The sequence below is a fragment of the Engystomops pustulosus genome, chromosome 10, assembly GCF_040894005.1.
Source record: "Engystomops pustulosus chromosome 10, aEngPut4.maternal, whole genome shotgun sequence".
Classification (NCBI taxonomy): domain Eukaryota; kingdom Metazoa; phylum Chordata; class Amphibia; order Anura; family Leptodactylidae; genus Engystomops; species Engystomops pustulosus.
The window spans coordinates 11,901,128-11,920,259 of record NC_092420.1 but is presented as its reverse complement, the minus strand read 5'-3'; the positions used below and the strand labels follow the sequence as shown (position 1 = coordinate 11,920,259).

General features: G+C 43.6%; 1 protein-coding gene across 2 annotated transcripts in view; it reads right to left on the bottom strand.

The window, feature by feature from the left end:
• The window catches only part of CAMK1 (calcium/calmodulin dependent protein kinase I), a 73,824-nt gene that overhangs the window by 39,623 nt on the left and 15,069 nt on the right, over positions 1-19,132 (bottom strand). For both annotated transcript variants that reach the window (XM_072128455.1, XM_072128454.1), the window contains exon 2: positions 15,739-15,878. In XM_072128455.1, coding sequence (XP_071984556.1) covers positions 15,739-15,824 — 86 coding nt within the window. In that variant the 5' untranslated portion in view covers positions 15,825-15,878. The remainder of the gene's footprint in view (positions 1-15,738; positions 15,879-19,132) is intronic.

The following is a 19,132-nucleotide window of genomic DNA, read 5'->3' as shown; positions in this document are numbered from 1 at the left end:
GATACAGGTCATATAATGTACAATGTGGTTCTGATGATGGTTCTGAGTAAGTGAGAGAAGTGTGTAGTAGATTATCCCCCCTGTGTGCAGTGTATGGGAGACATCCTAGCAGCCAGTCTCCAGCTCTGAGACACCTGAGAATTACAGACAGAGGCTACAGAGGGGAAAACTGCTACACACTGCAGGATACAGGTCATATAATGTACAATGTGGTTCTGATGATGGTTCTGAGTAAGTGAGAGAAGTGTGTAGTAGATGATCCCCTCTGTGTGCAGTGTATGGGAGACATCCTAGCAGCCAGTCTCCAGCCTCCGGCTCTGAGACACCTGAGAATTACAGACAGAGGCTACAGAGGGGAAAACTGCTACACACTGCAGGATACACGTCATATAATGTCCAATGTGGTTCTGATGATGGTTCTGAGTAAGTGAGAGAAGTGTGTAGTAGATTATCCCCTCTGTGTGCAGTGTATGGGAGACATCCTAGCAGCCAGTCTCCAGCCTCCGGCTCTGAGACACCTGAGAATTACAGACAGAGGCTACAGAGGGGAAAACTGCTACACACTGCAGGATACAGCTCATATAACGGTCAGATATAGTGTTGGAGCTCATGTACCCCATACAGGTGCAATATTTGACTTTTCATTAACGCACCCATGCCAAAATCCCCCCCTTTTCAGTTATAGAATGACATTGTCACAGCTTCACTTCACAGTAATTACAAGATGTACAACTGCTACACATTCCTTTGCTGAAATCCTCTGTGCTGCAGCAGAACCCACCTCCTAATGGGGTAGTGGATTTCATGCCCCCCCCCCCCATGAGAGCTTCTGGGGTCCCTTCACTATAGAACCAGCAGCTAATAATTCCCGCAGGTCATCAAAGGCCGGTCATAAAACCTCCAGCCGCTTCCTTTATCTTTTCTGTGCTGTTTGTACAGTCATATAAGCCTAATAAGAGCAATAAATCTATTACCCTATAATCCGGTTTATAGTAAATGGTTCCTTTTAACTCTCGCAGTGTCTGACAATTGTTAATGTCCCTGTCAGGAGTCCTGGGTAATATCTTGTCTCTGGTTCCAGGGGAGCAGATCCACCGAAATATAAGATGATACATATAGATCCTAGTGCGATGTGCCACATATCCCATCTACTGCCATATAAAATGTGATCGGGCCATGTGGGATAGAGGTTGTTAAAGGGGCGGTGATCAAAATGCGAACACCTTAACCGTAGGTTACATACATGAGGGAGTGGGGATGTTTTTTGCACATTTAAAGGGCAAAATTTTGGGGGTAAAAATCTTTTACCACTCCCCATGACACCGCCGATGCTATAGAAGAAGCATTTCTTTTCTTACCAGTGTCCAGAAAAGGGTCAAGAGCTGCTCCAATACAAAAAACATATGATGTTATTAAAAACAAATAAAATTGCACTGTGTGTATACTGAGGGAGTAGGGAACATCGCCAGTAATAACCTGACTTAAAGGGGATTACGTGATAGGAGCACAGGTTGGAGTGCTACAAGTGGAAAGAAAAAAAAAAAAAGAGCTAAAAAGAGAGAATGAGTGAGAAATGTAACAAAATAAGATAAACTAAGGAAAAAAGGTGGGTGAAAAAAAGCGTAAAAACCGAAAAAAGGAAAAAAAAAAAAAAGATTAAGTAAAACAAAAAAAAAGAGGAAAAAATAAAAAAAAGAGAGAAAGTAAAACAAAAAAAAAGGAGAAGGAAAACAGATGACGAGAAAAAAGAAAAAAAAAAGTGAAAGGAATATGAGAAAATTAAAATGAGAAAATAAAATAAAAAATCATGAGAAAATAAAGCAATGAAAGCAAAAATACAAAAAGAGAGAGGGGAAAACAGATAAAAGAAGGAAAACAAAGAGATACAACGCAAAAGAACAAATGCAAGAACAAAAAGAAAATACGGTAGATTAAAAAAATACATTACAAAAAGCTACGAAAAAATAAAACTAGATAAAAAAAAATGTAAGAAAAAAAAAAACTGAAAAAATAAATAGGGGCTAAATAAAAAGGGGGATATAAAAAGAATTAGAGAGAGAAAGAGATATAGAAAGTGCGAAATGAAAAAAAAGCGATGGAGGAAGTACAAAAGTCTGTGGGTCTCTATTGAGTCCAGCAGTGCGCTGGTTAACAGGAGGCGGAAGGTTCTAGAACATTTCAATAAACATTTCCACATCTATTCAGCAGTAGCTGGAGGACAGGGCAGCACAATCAATAGCAGCGCCCGGCGCCCCACATCCCACGTATCATCTGCTGGAATAGGGAGTTGTGTCACTCATCTACAACCGGGGGCATCACCTGCCCAACAGGAACGGCCCTGGTAAAAGGGGGGCGAGCCGAAATCTACACGTCAGGACACCATCACAAAGTTACGTAACCAATCACCGATCAATAACGGTTCAGTGATATTTACTCCGAGTTCTGATTATCAGGAAACAGGATCAGCAACGGAGCAAGAGGATTATAAAAGGGATCAGCAAGAGGGCAAAAAAGTGCCAGGGGTAGAGGACTAGGCTACAAATTCTGATGGTCCAGATCAAACTTCACAAGCTCAGGACTGTCAAAAAAAATAGGGGAAATTGGACTCCTTACAGATTTTGCCTTTATAGGTGTCCTGTAAAAGGACTGCGGATTCTGGGTAAGGAATATGCAAATAAGTATTCCAGAATGGGTAAAGGAAAACTATGTCGCCAAATGTGTTGATGTAGAGGGGACTTCCTTAAAATAAAGTAGTGCTGGAGGCGGGGTTTTCCTTTTCCAATCCAGGAAAACTTACTTACATATTCCTTACCCAGAAACAGGGCTCCTACATCTTTGCACCTCACCCAGCCACACGTTATATGTGGTGTTGCCACTCAGATCACTTACCATAGATCATTACACCTGCCGCTCCATGAATCTGGGGTAGCAGGACACCCATTCTCGCTATTAATGGAGGACCTACCACATGTAATCCCCCATTCTGCAGATAATGGCACAGCCCCCATAAGCCCGGGCCAACTATACCAGTTAATGACCACTATTCCGGACCTTCACATGAACCATCAGCTTAACCTAAGGTGCAAGTGTCCCAAATGATAAGAGGGGGAAAGTATTCATCATACTCCTCTTATCATCCTGTAGACAAAGATTCAGTCCTGACGAAATTCAACATGTCCAATCTTTATATTCTAGATATTTGATAATCAGCCGGTCTGGAAAAGTCGTGGGTTAGCCCAATCATAGTTTAAAGGGAACCTGTCACCAAATTTTACCCCATCAAAATACCTGCCCCCACAGATAGGGGATGAAATGTGCTTTCTAGATTGCCCCTTATGTGAAATCTCACCTGTTTACCTATAAATTATCTCCTCCAAAGTCATGTGACAATGAGCAGAGAAGAGTCAGATTTTGTCTGAGATGAGAGGGGAGGGTCACTTCAGACACACCCATATTAGGTTCTGTATCACCTGGGAACATGCTGCTGGTGTCATATTTAAGATAAGAATCTCACCATCCAGACCACATCAGGCTTGTGCTTCTGAGACACAGAACTGGAGATGCAGGCAGTGAAGAAAAGGTGGTACCCCCTCTCCCCTTACCCCCCCCCCTCTCCCCTTACCCCCTCTTTCCTCTTTTGCCATACTGTTTATGTTGTTGGTCCTATGTTAGGGTCTTATCTTTTACTCAAAAATATGTTTCAATAAATACAGTTTAAAAAAAAAAAAGTGGGATCATTATCTTTAATTCAAATAATCAATTAAATGTTACTACCTGTATCTCTGGTTCTGTAGAACACAGAACCACAAACCTGACCTGAAAGAGGAGATTCTTATCTTTAATATGACACCAGCACCACCTTTGCTATAAAATGGAAGAAATGGGCTTCTAAATGACTCTTCCTCCCTGCAGCCTCTAAACTTGACTCTTTTCTGCTGACATGGAACATATTATTTTTTTTTTTATAGGTAAATGGGTAAGAGATCACATAAAACTCCAGAGAGGACATTTATGAGGGGGCTGGGAGTTTAATGGGGTAAAATCTGGTGACCCTTTAATGTTTCTGGCCACCTTAAGACCCGACTCTTCGCGCTCCGCGGTCTTTGACTCCTCCAATATATCCTCATGAGCCGTAGAGATGTTGTTGACCAAGTTTGCAGTAATTATGCCCTTCTGACACATCAGGGGGCCATGGGATGGGCAGATCCAGCGTTAAAGGGTAAGCAGCTGCGCCATGTCCACCCTACAACCAGCTGCCAGCGATAAACACAGGAACGTTTCCTTCAGCATGAGAGCGATGCTACATATGGAAGCTCTCAAACGTTACCATGGAAGCAGATGCTTTACGTCAACCTCCAAGAACAAGGACGTTCTTCATTTTTACCATAACCCCCCCTATAAGCCGCTTTACAAAGTTCTCCCTGCGTGTAAGCGTGCCCACATGTCACGCCTCTGCCAGCCCCTCGCCAGCTCTGCCCCAGGACGTGCTGGATGACATCTGAATACTGGGTTGCTAGGGATGAGCCGAACTTGTGTATTTTTTTGTTTGTAGTGTTTATGCAATAACTGAGAAACCTCTCCGAAAACCCATGTATGTCCTGTCTATGGTCTTGGAATTAAAGGGAACCTGTCACCAAGTCCTTTAGGAGACCATGTAGAATCTGATCTGCTCTTCCTGCTCTATAACATGCAGCCTTCAGATAGGACACTGTATACAATCTGCTCAGCTCCTCCTGCTCTATAACATGCTGCCTGCAGATAGGACACTGTATACAATCTGCTCAGCTCCTCCTGCTCTATAACATGCAGCCTTCAGATAGGACACTGTATACAATCTGCTCAGATCCTCCTGCTCTATAACATGCTGCCTTCAGATAGGACACTATGTACAATCTGCTCAGCTCCTCCTGCTCTATAACATGCTGCCTGCAGATAGGACACTATGTACAATCTGCTCAGGTCGCTCCTGCTCTATAACATGCTGCCTGCAGATAGGACACTATGTACAATCTGCTCAGGTCGCTCCTGCTCTATAACATGCTGCCTGCAGATAGGACACTATGTACAATGTGCTCAGCCATATTGGTTATCCCTCTCCATGACCCTGGTCAGCCAACATCACATGGAAATACGCTCAAGGGAAGAGAAACATCCCAACAAATATCCTATTAAAGGAGCGTACAGTCAGCCTCCTCTCCCAGCCTGATCTGGTTATTAAAGGGGTATTACAGATCCCACATAACATCACATGGAATTAAGAGATTTCAGGTTTTTCTAAAACAACAAAAAAAAAACTAATTGCACAGATTATATGGGGAGTTATTCCGGGAAGGGCTCATCCAGCAGATTCTCTCTTCCAGAGCAGAAGTCGCCAGGAAATCTCCCCCATCCCCCCAGGGCTCTGGCTGCAATTATATCAGTGCCGTATCCCAGTGATCAGCAAGTCTCATCGTCATATTCCATCAGCGCTCCGTGCCGGAACGCCCAACCAGGGGAACGGGACATAAGAGCCTCTGGCCAGGGATCAACAAGCACCTAAGAAACACAAACTTGGAAATTTTTCAACGTTAACTCATGATAACATTCCTATTACTGTCTGGTTACCACAGGAACGCACAGATATAGTGATGGAAGCGACGGAACCTTCCAAGGATTCCGCCAGAGTTCTCGGATAATTCCTCCCCCAGTCTGATCCGTGATCTTAATTAACACAATAATCCAGTGTAAGACTCTTAGTGTGTCCCGTAGAGCCACAAAGGAGGAATTACTTTCACTGTCAACGAGACACAGACGCCACACAACTATCCGAAATACAAATTATTCAGGAAAATTAAGACAAACTTTGGGACACATTTATGTCAATTATTATAGCGGGGAGCCCGCTACCGCCCGCGAGCGCCCGGGAGAGCCCGCGAGCGCCCGGGAGAGCCCGCGAGCGCCCGCGAGAGCCCGCGAGCGCCCGCGAGAGCCCGCGAGCGCCCGCGAGCGCCCGCGAGAGCCCGCTACCGCCCGCGAGAGCCCGCTACCGCCCGCGAGAGCCCGCTACCGCCCGCGAGAGCCCGCTACCGCCCGCGAGAGCCCGCTACCGCCCGCGAGAGCCCGCTACCGCCCGGGAGAGCCCGCTACCGCCCGGGAGAGCCCGCTACCGCCCGGGAGAGCCCGCTACCGCCCGGGAGAGCCCGCTACCGCCCGGGAGAGCCGGGGAGCCCGCTACTACCTGGGAGAGCCCGATACCACCTGGGAGAGCCGGGGAGCCCGCTACTACCTGGGAGAGCCCGCTACCATCTGGGAGAGCCGGGGAGCCCGCTACTACCTGGGAGAGCCCGCTACCATCTGGGAGAGCCGGGGAGCCCACCCCCGCGGCTACCAGGGAGAGCCGGGGCGCCCGCCCCTGCTGCCCCTGTCGCCACCTGGGAGAGACAGGGAGCCCGCCACCGCTGCCACCGGGGAGATCCGGCGAGCCCGCCACCGCTGCGAGCCAATTTTACATTTTTAGTTGAAATTCGTTTTACGGGTAGAAAAAAAGGAAATTCACTACGTACTATACAGAACACACACTTGCAAGTTGTCTCTTGCTCTGAAACCTGATAACAAGATATTGACAAGCACCAAGAACCAACCATTGGCTTGTGGATCCGAACAGGATGTACTGTGGGCATCCGAGTGCAGAGGAAAGCTCTAGCACCGCGTTATAGTAGCCTCAATCACTCCACACCAAAGTAACACTCTGTGCTTTGCCAGAAATCCATTCCTTACATAAATAATCAACCCAAAATCAAGAAGTTTAAAAGTGGGAAACATTAAAACATTTCTTGCCTGATATAATTACATGTCTAATGTTAGTGTCCAATGTTAATACCCCTCCTCCCGCCAGCATTTAAAACTAAACCCAAAAAAAAAGAGGAGACTTAAAAACTTTCACGATTTTCCTTAAAGTGGAGCGTTCATCGCCTCTCACCAACTCCATCTTTCTGCATCCTATAATAGATGTTGTTCCAGTGTTTCCAGCACAGTTGGAATTTTCTCTCTAGCCCTCACTGCTCCGGAGAAATCAGCGTTAGTCATAGGAGCTTTGGATTTCAATTGTCAGATGGGCGGTCTTAGGTTGGGCACAGCCCACTTGACAAGAAAGGCAAAACTAAAGCAGTGATTGCTCAGGAACGGTGGGGGCTAGAGGAAAAATTCCAATTCCGTCTGAAGGAAACGATAATATTCATGGAGGTGGAATCGAGCCCCCTTTAAGGGCACGTATATACATCTACAGCGGATAAGATGTGAGAGTATACAGGTTTACGTGACAGACATGAATGCGGCTAAATTCTCAGACCAATGCAAGAAAAAAAAAAAATGAAAACACAAACTTCTCAACTTGAAACAAAGAATCATATTAATAAGAAAATCTCATTTGATACAATAACAAATCATATCAATCATAATAACGCTGACACCAGGCCGTAAAAAGAAATTACACGAAGCGGCCAAAACTAATTCAATAAAAGGAGGACATTAACTTCTATTTCTGGCACAAAAACATACAGAGATCTCTGAGGCCACGGACAAAACGTGGCTCTAATGCAGCGACTGTATGATCCGTGCACTGGATAGGAGGGGTCATCCGAGTTCACGGTTCCAGTTCGATTTCAATAAGGTAGCAGTATGCGGATTCAGACTACACACATATGCTGTAGTCTGTTACCATGGAATCACATGGGACTGTGTAGGAGCTGTATACGCAAAAGAACAAGACAGTGTCGAGTTCTTCCCCTGTTCACACAACCTCAGGTTCTCTATTTACTAATAAAATCCACAAAGTGAGCTCAAAGAAATCACACCAAGATAAGTATGGTATAACATCTCAATCTCTGTGGAGCACTGATGCGATGCCAGGCTAGGCAGATGTGAGATGCTTTATTTGTGTCACAAAGGATTATACAGAAACTTTCAGTGGGGCAGGACCTGGGCTTGGTTAGTTAAAGATAAAAAGGTAAATGTCCATAGTTCATTGGTTAGTAAATTATCACATGGGCATCGCAGACACAAAGGCTTTGTTTTCCCTGGAGTGGGTAGTATCGTAAAATCAGTCCAGGGAGCCTCAAATTCTTCTCTGCACAGGATTGTGTTATCACACTATTATCAATCTTCATCCACAGTTGAGCGTCCACTTAGTTTCAGCATTTAGTAAGCATATAAAAATAAAAGCATTTTCATAAATTGTACAGCAATACTTCAAAACAGGGAGATACTGCAATGGTATACAGGACTGTGAGTACCAGATTGATCTGTAGCGATAAGCTGACAACCAGCAGATGACCCCTCTCCTCTATCCCACATACCGGAGAGGCAGAGATGGAATTTTTACAGCAAGAAACCAGATAAACATTTACTTGAGAATGTAAAAATGTTTACTGCATCCTGTTCTACATTCACAACAAGCAGCGATCAGGAGCCGGAATACAACAATCCGCAGGCGCTCACATTCCAGCACAGAACAGCTACATCTGGGAGAGGGGTCTGCACAAGTTTAAGGGTCACCAGTGTTTGCAAATGCAGCTGCAGAGAATCCAAAATCTACTGTTTGTCCCAAAGAAACATCCGACTATATAAAACAGAAGAGGAAGAGGAGTCTCTACTTTAACAAATAAAAACACAAGAGATACTTAAAAGATCCAATACTGACTCATGTATGTACACAGTGACTGCACCAGCAGCAGAATAGTGAGTGCAGCTCTGGAGTATAATACAGGATGTAACTCAGGATCAGTACAGGATAAGTAATGTCATGTATGTACACAGTGACTGCACCAGCAGCAGAATAGTGAGTGCAGCTCTGGAGTATAATACAGGATGTAACTCAGGATCAGTACAGGATAAGTAATGTCATGTATGTACACAGTGACTGCACCAGCAGCAGAATAGTGAGTGCTGCTCTGGAGCATAATACAGGATGTAACTCAGGATCAGTACAGGATAAGTAATGTCATGTATGTACACAGTGACTGCACCAGCAGCAGAATAGTGAGTGCAGCTCTGGAGCATAATACAGGATGTAACTCAGGATCAGTACAGGATAAGTAATGTCATGTATGTACACAGTGACTGCACCAGCAGCAGAATAGTGAGTGCAGCTCTGGGGTATAATACAGGATGTAACTCAGGATCAGTACAGGATAAGTAATGTCATGTATGTACACAGTGACTGCACCAGCAGCAGAATAGTGAGTGCAGCTCTGGAGTATAATACAGGATGTTACTCAGGATCAGTACAGGATAAGTAATGTCATGTATGTACACAGTGACTGCACCAGCAGCAGAATAGTGAGTGCAGCTCTGGGGTATAATACAGGATGTAACTCAGGATCAGTACAGGATAAGTAATGTCATGTATGTACACAGTGACTGCACCAGCAGCAGAATAGTGAGTGCAGCTCTGGAGAATAATACAGGATGTAACTGAGGATCAGGACAAAGATATAATGTAATTAGAATAGTTAATTTATGTAGAATAAATACATATGTATCTATGTGCAAACAGAACACAGAGGCCGTGAGGAATTTCTAGGCACAGATGATACAAGTGGCTTCATGTTGCTGTTTATCTTCGGTTTCTGCAGTGAAGGAAGTGATAGGAGAAGGTAAAGGCAGTTTCCCGTCACATAATCTCGCTCCCAGCTGGTAGTTTTCACACCTGAAGGCAGGAGAGTCACACATGCAAATACCTGCTGGAGGCCAGTATCACCTCATGCAAGATACACTTCTACAGGATCCGGCCAAAGAAAGATTTAAAGGAGCCCCGTTATACTCCTAGGTCTACAGGGACAATTTATCACCACTAAAAAGGGATCTGATCCTCAGAGGAGATCCAGGATTAAAGAAACAGCCCCACACATGTCCACAGGTTGTGTCTGGTATTGCAGCTCACCACATTTACTTGGATTTGAGCAGCAACACCAGACACCACCTATGGACAGGTGTGACGCTATACTTGGAATGTAGTAGGCATGTTTTCCCTACTTGTGTATAGATCATGAATGATCCAGCTGTGACCCCCCCGGGGATAAGGCCAGGGCGCCCGCCGCCACCCCCCGGGGATAAGGCCAGGGCGCCCGCCGCCACCCCCCGGGGATAAGGCCAGGGCGCGCTGTGACCACCTGAGAAGTTCTGCGCCTCCATTGGCACAACCTTTGCATTGCACAAGATATTCAAAGCCATGAAAACTTCTATCCTGTCGGTGACCTGGGATGATAGCGCAGTCCTCCGCATGTACTGGCAGAAATACAACATGACCCTACAGGGGACATTGAATAGACGGTGGAAAATTGTAGATAGAAGCCAAAACATAGATAAAAGCCGCTTTGGTCTGGGTCCCCAGGGGCTACTAGTCTCTATCAACTGGGCCGGGCCCGTCACATGTCCCCTGTATCTAATGTTTGTACTGACCTGATAATCCCATAACAGACACCGCTATACAGTGTGACCGCAAAATATGTCCTATCATAAGTCTCTGATAGTCCCGGCGGTATACAGCTCCTATGCACACCAATGTGTCTCATAGGTCATACACTACATCATTTTTTTGAAGATGCTCATATTAAATGGGTTGTCTCAAGCTCGGCTGCCATAAGGGTGCACTGGCGCTGCGTTTACAAAACATACAAAGTTGCAGGAAGGTGTCCTGTCAAATTGTAAAAAATAAATTATTAAAAAAAAAAAAATCTAAACTTTTTGTAACATTTCGTCTTTTTTTGTCTCCTAAAGATTTAGCAGTGCGGGAGTTAATGTCCAGCAAACCCTGGGCTGAGTCACGCCGGATTGTGATATTATTACATTATTTCCAGAACCATTGCCGAGCGGTGGGCTGCTCCTGGACGGAATTCATTCTCCTTACGTAACGTAGCCGGAGCTGCGCGCCTCATCCAATAACCTCATAAACTCACTGCAATCTGTTCCGTGCCCCAGAAAGCGTTCAGCACCTACCACAGAACTGATGACACCATGAACAACGTATCCAGATCAGCGAGAAATCCTGGAAAGCTCCGGGAAAATCCGGCCAAATCCACTGCCCTAAAGTGACTTTTCCCTTTAATAATGCTGTCCCAAAAGGGACCTCTACATGCAGCCGGGGCCCTTTAAATAGTGTGCACACTTTGGGAAACATACAAAGTTGCAAATAATCTTTTTTAATATACTGGTGTGTGCTGGTGCCATGGTAACAGACTACAAACAAACCCCGTGTAGTCTGATCCTGCAGTCATGTGTAAATTTCTTCCTGAATGACCAGCAATTTAGATGGGGGTTGTGGAAGAATATGGGAAAAAAATGCTCCTTAGGAAATAGCACCGCCATTGCCCATAGGTTGTGTCTGGTACTGCATCTCATGCCAATAACCAAGGATTTTCTTCAATCATAGACAGAGCTCACAAACACAAACACACACACACACACTACCATTGTGACAATGAAATTCTGAACGGAAATACAGATTTTCAGGATCTGTAGAAAGCTGGATATCGGTCAGAACTAAAAAAAATTAAAGGGGTTGTTTTACATTACAACAGTAAAGACCTTCTGAATTATTGAACAGAACAAAAATTGTCCATAAGGACTTACTGTAACTACTTATTACAAGGATCTACATCCTGGAAAACCTAAATTTCCCAGAATTCCCTGGTGGAGCATCATTGGCTATAAGTCTCAAGACACCTACAATTGGCCTTAAAGGGCATTTACCACCAGGATGAAGGACTGTATGCAAATGAGTCTAAGGGGCTCTAGGTTCCATAGGTGTTAATGAAGCCTGGAGCCCCTCGGGCTCATTTGCATACAGTCCTTCATCCTGGTGTTAGATGTCCTTTAATTGGAAAAGTCTCTTCAAGGAGAACTTTTACTTCCCAATCCCATGCATTTGAATGGTAGATAATGCAATACCACATCTGCCCTGCAGTGGCCGCTGTTCGGAATTTGTAGAGCTGCTTCCCAATTCAATCAGCAATTAAAGTTGATTACCGGGAGATTTTAGCTGCCAGAACTAACACAATCAGCAAGTAACATCAGACTCTGAAGAAACACTTTATGCAAAACGGGCTCTGTAAAAAACTGAAACCCATATGGAAATGCCCTTTAAATATAGCTAAATTCCTCCTAGTCCAATAAGAAACACATATTATCCAGACTGTTTTGGTGCAGTTCCCTGTCCCCCGATCTAACCTGCACATATATTGCTTCTTATCCGCAGCCAAATAACTGCACAGCACTGGGGTTAAAAGACAGGAAGGAAGCAGATTTCAGGAATAGAAGTGATAGGGCAGGAGGTCACATTGTGAGAGAGAGAGATGCTCAGGGGAATTTAAAGGAACACTTCACTGCAAAAGCCACTATGTCAGAACTTTCCGCCAGCAAGAAGCGGATAAAAAAAAATTTGTTGTTTATAGTGGAGCTCGAGAGACGGAAATCAGAGATGTCTGATGTACTGATCGGGCGCTGGACAGCCCCTTTAAGACTGATAAACCCCTTTTATGGGTTTTCAGAATTTACAGCAACAGTCTAAGCGCTGCAAGTATCAGTGAGACTGTGAGCCCATGTCCTTGGCTGTGACCTGCAGAACAGGCTCCGCTACTTCCCTTTTGTTATCCTCAAGGTAAAATGTTCTCAGAAAACACAGCACAAGTTATTTTCTATAAACAAGGTGAGGGGGGGGAAGTCAATAAGATCACAATTCCAATTTCGCACTCTTAAAGTGGAGTGGTCACCAAGTATACAACACTGAATGACACCTCTCATGTGATGGCCGCTGCCCTCCTGATTAATTTGGCGCTACTTTTTTAAAAATCGGTCAACCCATTCAAAAGATATGGCCACCAGAAGTTCCCATCCGATTTAGCGCATACTAGCCAAGGGGGTGGCACTAGAAGACAGACACGCCCCCTAGAGAAAATGAAAAGTTACCGCCCTCTAGAATGAACCAATTCATGTATAGACTTCGGAGGGTTATATCTCCTGAACGGGTGGACAGATTTTGACAAAACAAAGACCAAATTGATCAGGGGCACAGCGGCGATCACATGATGTACTACCATAAATTCCCTTAAAAATTCAATTCAGTGTGCAAAAAAAATAAAGTATCGACTTTCCCAGAAAGCAATAGAAGCAGGTTAAGGAATGTGGTTGAGAATTTTTCGATTTACTAGTGAACTTTTTGACAAATAAAAAATCCCCAAAATTTTTTTAAATGTATTACTTTTTTTTTTTTCGTATAGGACCAAGAGATAAAGCAGGCTTCCGGCAGGCCGGGCTGGCAGAGGACAGCCCGCAGGTTACATCTACACATCAGTCCCCCATGTGAGGGAAGGATCAGACAGGAAGTGTGCGGCCACAGATTACACGGCTTTCCGCGTCTCAGATAAGAGCAGTTCACATGTTTTTGAAGCATTAAGCGGATGAAGCTTGTAAGAGCCTCTGATCCTGATAGTTACAGGTCTGATTTATGGTGCCATGTGCATGGGGTACTGCCCATCACAGATAAATCAGATCCGTGTTTGGTTATTATAAGGACATGTTGATTGAGATGGACACAGCCGATGGGACAAATACCACGAACAGAGGTCCACAATTGCCCCACAGGAGTAAAACAGTGGTCCTCATGCTTGGTCACTAGTTTATACACTAGGGCTCCTTGCGCTTTAATCCTGTAAAAACCCCTTAAATATATCCTAGTGTTGTGTATGCAGCCGCTTTAGAGTTCTATGTGTTTCTATGGTTACAGACTACAAATTTAGAAATCAACTGTATCCAGCAAGAAGTCCACATCTATGTAGTTATATGTTGTAGATGTAGTATTTCCGTATATACAGTATGTTTAGTAGTTCTATGTATTATGTGACCACAGATTCACTGCAGTCCCCCTCCCAGGGTAGGAAATACATAGTTGCGCAAAAATTTCTGCCTTTTCACCAAAACAGTCTCAAATTCAACATAGACATCAACACCTACAGACATACAAAAAGCACCCGAGGCTCGTTGTGATTCAATAGGTGCTCATTCCTTTTCACAGTGGGAAAGCACATGAGACGTTTCCAGAACCCAAAATGTAAAACGCAGCCCAAGACAATAAAAAAACTGCAGAAAAAGCCTGCATAATGATAAATACACCCCATAGTATGTATATGCAGTATATATACTATATGTAGCATGTATATGCACCATTTATATGCAGTATATATACTATATGTAGCATGTATATGCACCATTTATATGCAGTATATATACTATATGTAGCATGTATATGCACCATTTATATGCAGTATATATACTATATGTAGCATGTATATGCACCATTTATATACAGTATATATAGCTTATGTAGCATTTATATACAGTACCTGTATGTATAGTATGTCGTATATATAGTACGTGTACTATTTATATGCACTATAGCATAGACAGCATTTATATGCACCATAAACAGTATATGTAGTATTTATTTGTAGTGTATATCGTGTATGCACTGTATACAGTACATGTACGATTTATATGCATTATATAGTATATGCAGCATTTATATGTACTTTATATAGTATATGTAGTATTTATATGCACTATATATTGTATATGTACTATAGTACAGTATTTTAATGCACCCAATACAGCATATGTAATATTTATATGTAGTGTATATAGTATATGCACTGTATACATTACATGTAGTACTTATATGCACTATATATAGTACTTAAATGTAGAAATTATATGCAATATATATAGTTAAGTACTATTTATATGCACTATATGTAGTATATGTACTATTTATATGCAGTGTATATAGTATATGTAGTATTTATATGCGCTGTAGTATATGCAGCATTTATATGTACTTTATATACTATATGTACTATTTACATGCACTGTAGTATATGTAGTATGCACATGCAGTATATATTGGGGTCCCCCAACAAAGCTACAGAGAAAAGGACTTTGCTTGCCACTATATGACGGCATCAGCAGCGTCCGCATCACTTCTGCACGAGTTTTCTCAAATCCAGACAACTTCTAATGTGTCCACTTCATTAATCAGTGTGACGGGAGATAAACCGCAGGAGCTCTCGCCATTTCCTGTCCTGTCCACCTGCAAACAGGACGATATAAACAGCCCCCCCCCCCCCCATAGACACTGAGCGGGGGGGGGGGGGGGGGGGGGTTCATTGTATAACCCAGGACCTGTACACATTGGTACTAGAGAAAAGTGCAGCATCTGCCCATGAAGACAGGACTCCGGCTGACAGATGGTTTATATTACCTTCTGTGCAAATATAGAAGGGAGAGGCTGACGGTAGCCGGGATTATCTCGTAGCAATAAACGCATTCTCTGACAAGGCCACCATCACGCTTTCACTTCTTTATTGCGGTAATTAAAGTTGACCCTTTGTCCACAAAAACAGTCCATCCCAGGTCACTTTGTGGGACTTTCTACCGTTTTGTGTCCCGACAGACACTTTAAAAAAAAAAAAAAAAAGAAGAAGAGGGCGGGTCTTAGGCGAGGGGGGGTGGCCTCCCAACCCAATCACAATAATTTACACCAGTAACTTATTACTTTAGCACATCTCACTTAACCCACCAAGTTTCAATACCTCTGCTTGCCGTATGTTAATAAAATCCAAAAACAAGATGGAGTACCCCTTTAAAAAAAAAAAAAACAGATACACATAAAAGTTTTATACATAACCCCTAATCCCGAGAGATACTCACGTTCCCAACACATCCCGGAATTCATAAATATCTCGTATATCCTCCGCTCTCTTCTTCCAACTTGGCCCATCCTCTCCCAAGGGCATCCTGAAAGGTATTCCTTAAGCACTTAGCGTTGGTAAAAAAAAAATCCTTTAGGTCTGTAAAAGAGTAAAAGAAAAAAATCCATCAGAAAACTAAATGAATACGAGATATACTCGTTCTAGTATTAACTAAATGAAATAAAAAGGAATAGGGAGGATATCTATGGTATATGCTTCAAGGGATTCTACACCAAGGACTTGATATATGGGACCTTTATCAATGAGCTCATCTAGGTGTAGAGAGTAGGTACTCAATTTATCTACAGTGCCTCCACAGGAAGATTAGGGCATTACACATTACCAATTCAAAGCAGTAGACTAGACAGTCCTCCATAATCTTTAAGATGAGGGTATGCTCACATGGCGGCATTTGATGCAGATTTTGTAGCTAGGAAAATCAGCATCAAATACCATAGTTAGGCTTTTTCTGACAGGAATTTTGATAGACGTTGCCTTTATTTCTAGCATAATATGACGGCCTCTTATTCCTTTCAATTATGACCCAAGTGTCGAAGATCCTAATCAAAGGACCCCCTTTTTTTTACCTCAGAATTCACCAACATGGTGAACGAAAATGGGTTCAGTAAGGCCTCCTTTAAATGACATGGAACGGTGATGTTGTCAATAAGGACTGCCGCCCTATCTCTCACACCAAATCTGAGGGTGATCGTCTTGCTACAGGTCAGGCCTAAAATTTGAGGCCTTCACCGTCTATCGCAATAAACGACTCAAAGCATGGTACCAATTACTCATAACGGCGGAAATAGATGTCACACGTTCCAGAAGACAGCGGAACATCACTTTACAGACACCTTGACACCTCTGTAACAAACAAGGTTTATCTTTAGTACATCCGAGGGCTCCAAAATAGACTGTCGTGTACGGATCAGGTCTGAAAAGAAAATGTAAACCTAACCCCAGTCAAAACTTCAAAAACTGAGGTGTGACGCAGGACGCACCTTTTAAGGAAGCCGGGATATAAGTCGCCGTTTGATGGCTCAAGAACACGATAGACCTGATTTAGCAATTCCCAGAGACATGACTGGAACCTGCTGGATCCCAAAACAAGATCTGCACCCATCCCCAATTAGTACATCATTAGTAACCATTTAGATACTACCACGACTCCAGCATCTACGTAGTTAGGCTGTATTCACATTAACGTGTGCCCGCTATACCGTAGCACGACGGGCACACTTTGACTCCGGGGAGAGGAGGAGGGGATGAGCGCCGCTCATGTCCTATCATTTCACGGGGTACGGAACGGTACGTTGTCGCGCTTGTGCGGCACCGTACCACTCCCGTAGGGCGCCGTGCACTCATCGCCATCTATGGGGGACGTATATCTGACGTATATACTTTGGCCGTATATACGTCCCCCATAAGGCTGTGTGAATGCAGCCTTACAGAGAGGGTGGGAGCTTCTTTTATTGACCCTTCAGAACTCTGGAAGAATGTTTTGGGTTGTCGATGGGTAATCATGTAATTTATATGACATGGAGAACATAAAATTGTGGAATAACTTGGACGACGGAGGTTAACCCCTACCCATTTTTTGGTCAAAGATTCTATGCCCATCAGTTTTAAGGAATATATTAAATCCCATCAATAGATAACATTCTGGATGCCGGTGGTCATCATTAGACGGGGCTATTATGTGTACCGCATACAGATCTATGAAGGAATTCAATGTATAAAGAGTATACAGAAATCTCTTTAGCTCCCTCTAGAGGCGAATAGAAGCAGACCAAGTGTTAGTAATCATCTCTGACTTAGCAGTGGATTTAGAGCCCTGTATTTAAGTAAAAAGGAGTTGTTGTTATTACTATATACATTCAGAAGGACATTCATCTGCAAAAAAAAACCCCTAAAAGCTGGATGCACATTCCACGAACCAGATAAAGCAGCAATTACAGGAAAGTAACATCAATTACGTCGTCGGATTTCTAAAAATCCTAGTTCCTAATAATACTTATAAGCACCTAGAAAACAAGCTGAGCAGGTTTCTACAGAACAATGCTCACTAATCCTGAATATGAAGGGAGGCAAATACTACTCGGCTGACATGACCTTTCCATCAAGAACTGAAAAGATGTCATCGCTATGTGAATTTCAGACTAAATCCTGCAAGCTGAGGCTCACCAGAGGAAGGATACTACAACTCCCAGCATTCATCAACACAACTTTTCAATAGAGATGGGGATAATAAGCCTATGCCACACACCCAAGCGGGGTGACTTTCTATACAATTAATGGGACTGGATAAGCTGAAACCAAAAATCAGACACCTTAACCCTGACCATACACATTCGATATCTGGGGGGGGGGGAGAAGATACTTTTAAATTTATTTGGATATGCTAAATCTGATGTAGGATTTGATGTCATGGTGCCTTGTTGTACCCTACCTGAAGGATTAGGATAGACATTCGCTACATATTGGTTGAACCCACATTTAGCCACAAGCTATCCTCCCAACTTTCATACACATGCACATTCGGCTAAACTTGCAAGTTTCTTAAGTAGCTTGTTAATGGGGTAGCCACATCGCGGCTACTCCACGCCCCAGTGGCCTCTTTGCTCCTCCTGCTATGAGATCTCTGGCGCGCAGCTCCTCGTAGCTGCGCACCCTAGTCCAAGAAGCTGGTGTTCTGCACATGCACGAAGATCTCAGGGTACAAGGAGAAAAGAGGCTACTGGGGTGTGGAGTAGCCGCAACATGTAGCCTCATGTCGCGGCTACTCCATACCCCAGTAGCCGCTTTACAAAATTTACATATAAGGACAATAAAGATTTCAAAAAGATAGCGGCGACGGGAGGATTAGCTCTAAAAAGGGCTATCCTCACATCCCAAACATGCACCTACCACCCGTTCTACCTTTATAGAGAGAATCGTGATGGTAGGTTCCCTTTAATTTCCTCGAGAACAAAAATGTCAAGGATGGTTAAATCCAAAAACTCAACTGGAGCACGAGGGGAGAGTCAGAAAGTCATGGGAAAAGTTGGCATACCTAGGGATCCCAAGAAAAGTTACACCTAAAAGGCACCCTTAATCTATGGACAGGGACTGCCTAATCTCCCACAAGTTTCATGAGTTGTCATATAGGCAACCCCACCACTGCCTATACACATTAGATGGCCAGACCCTTTGGGTGGCTTCAGCTGTCAAATACCCAAAAGATCAGTGGATGAAATGATACACTGAGCCAAATGTCCACATTTTTGGGGAAGTCAGAGAAGAGAGCTGTGGCTTTAAGTATAGGAAGTTTGCACAATAAAGTTTTAAGAGAACACCAAACAACTAGGAAGCGA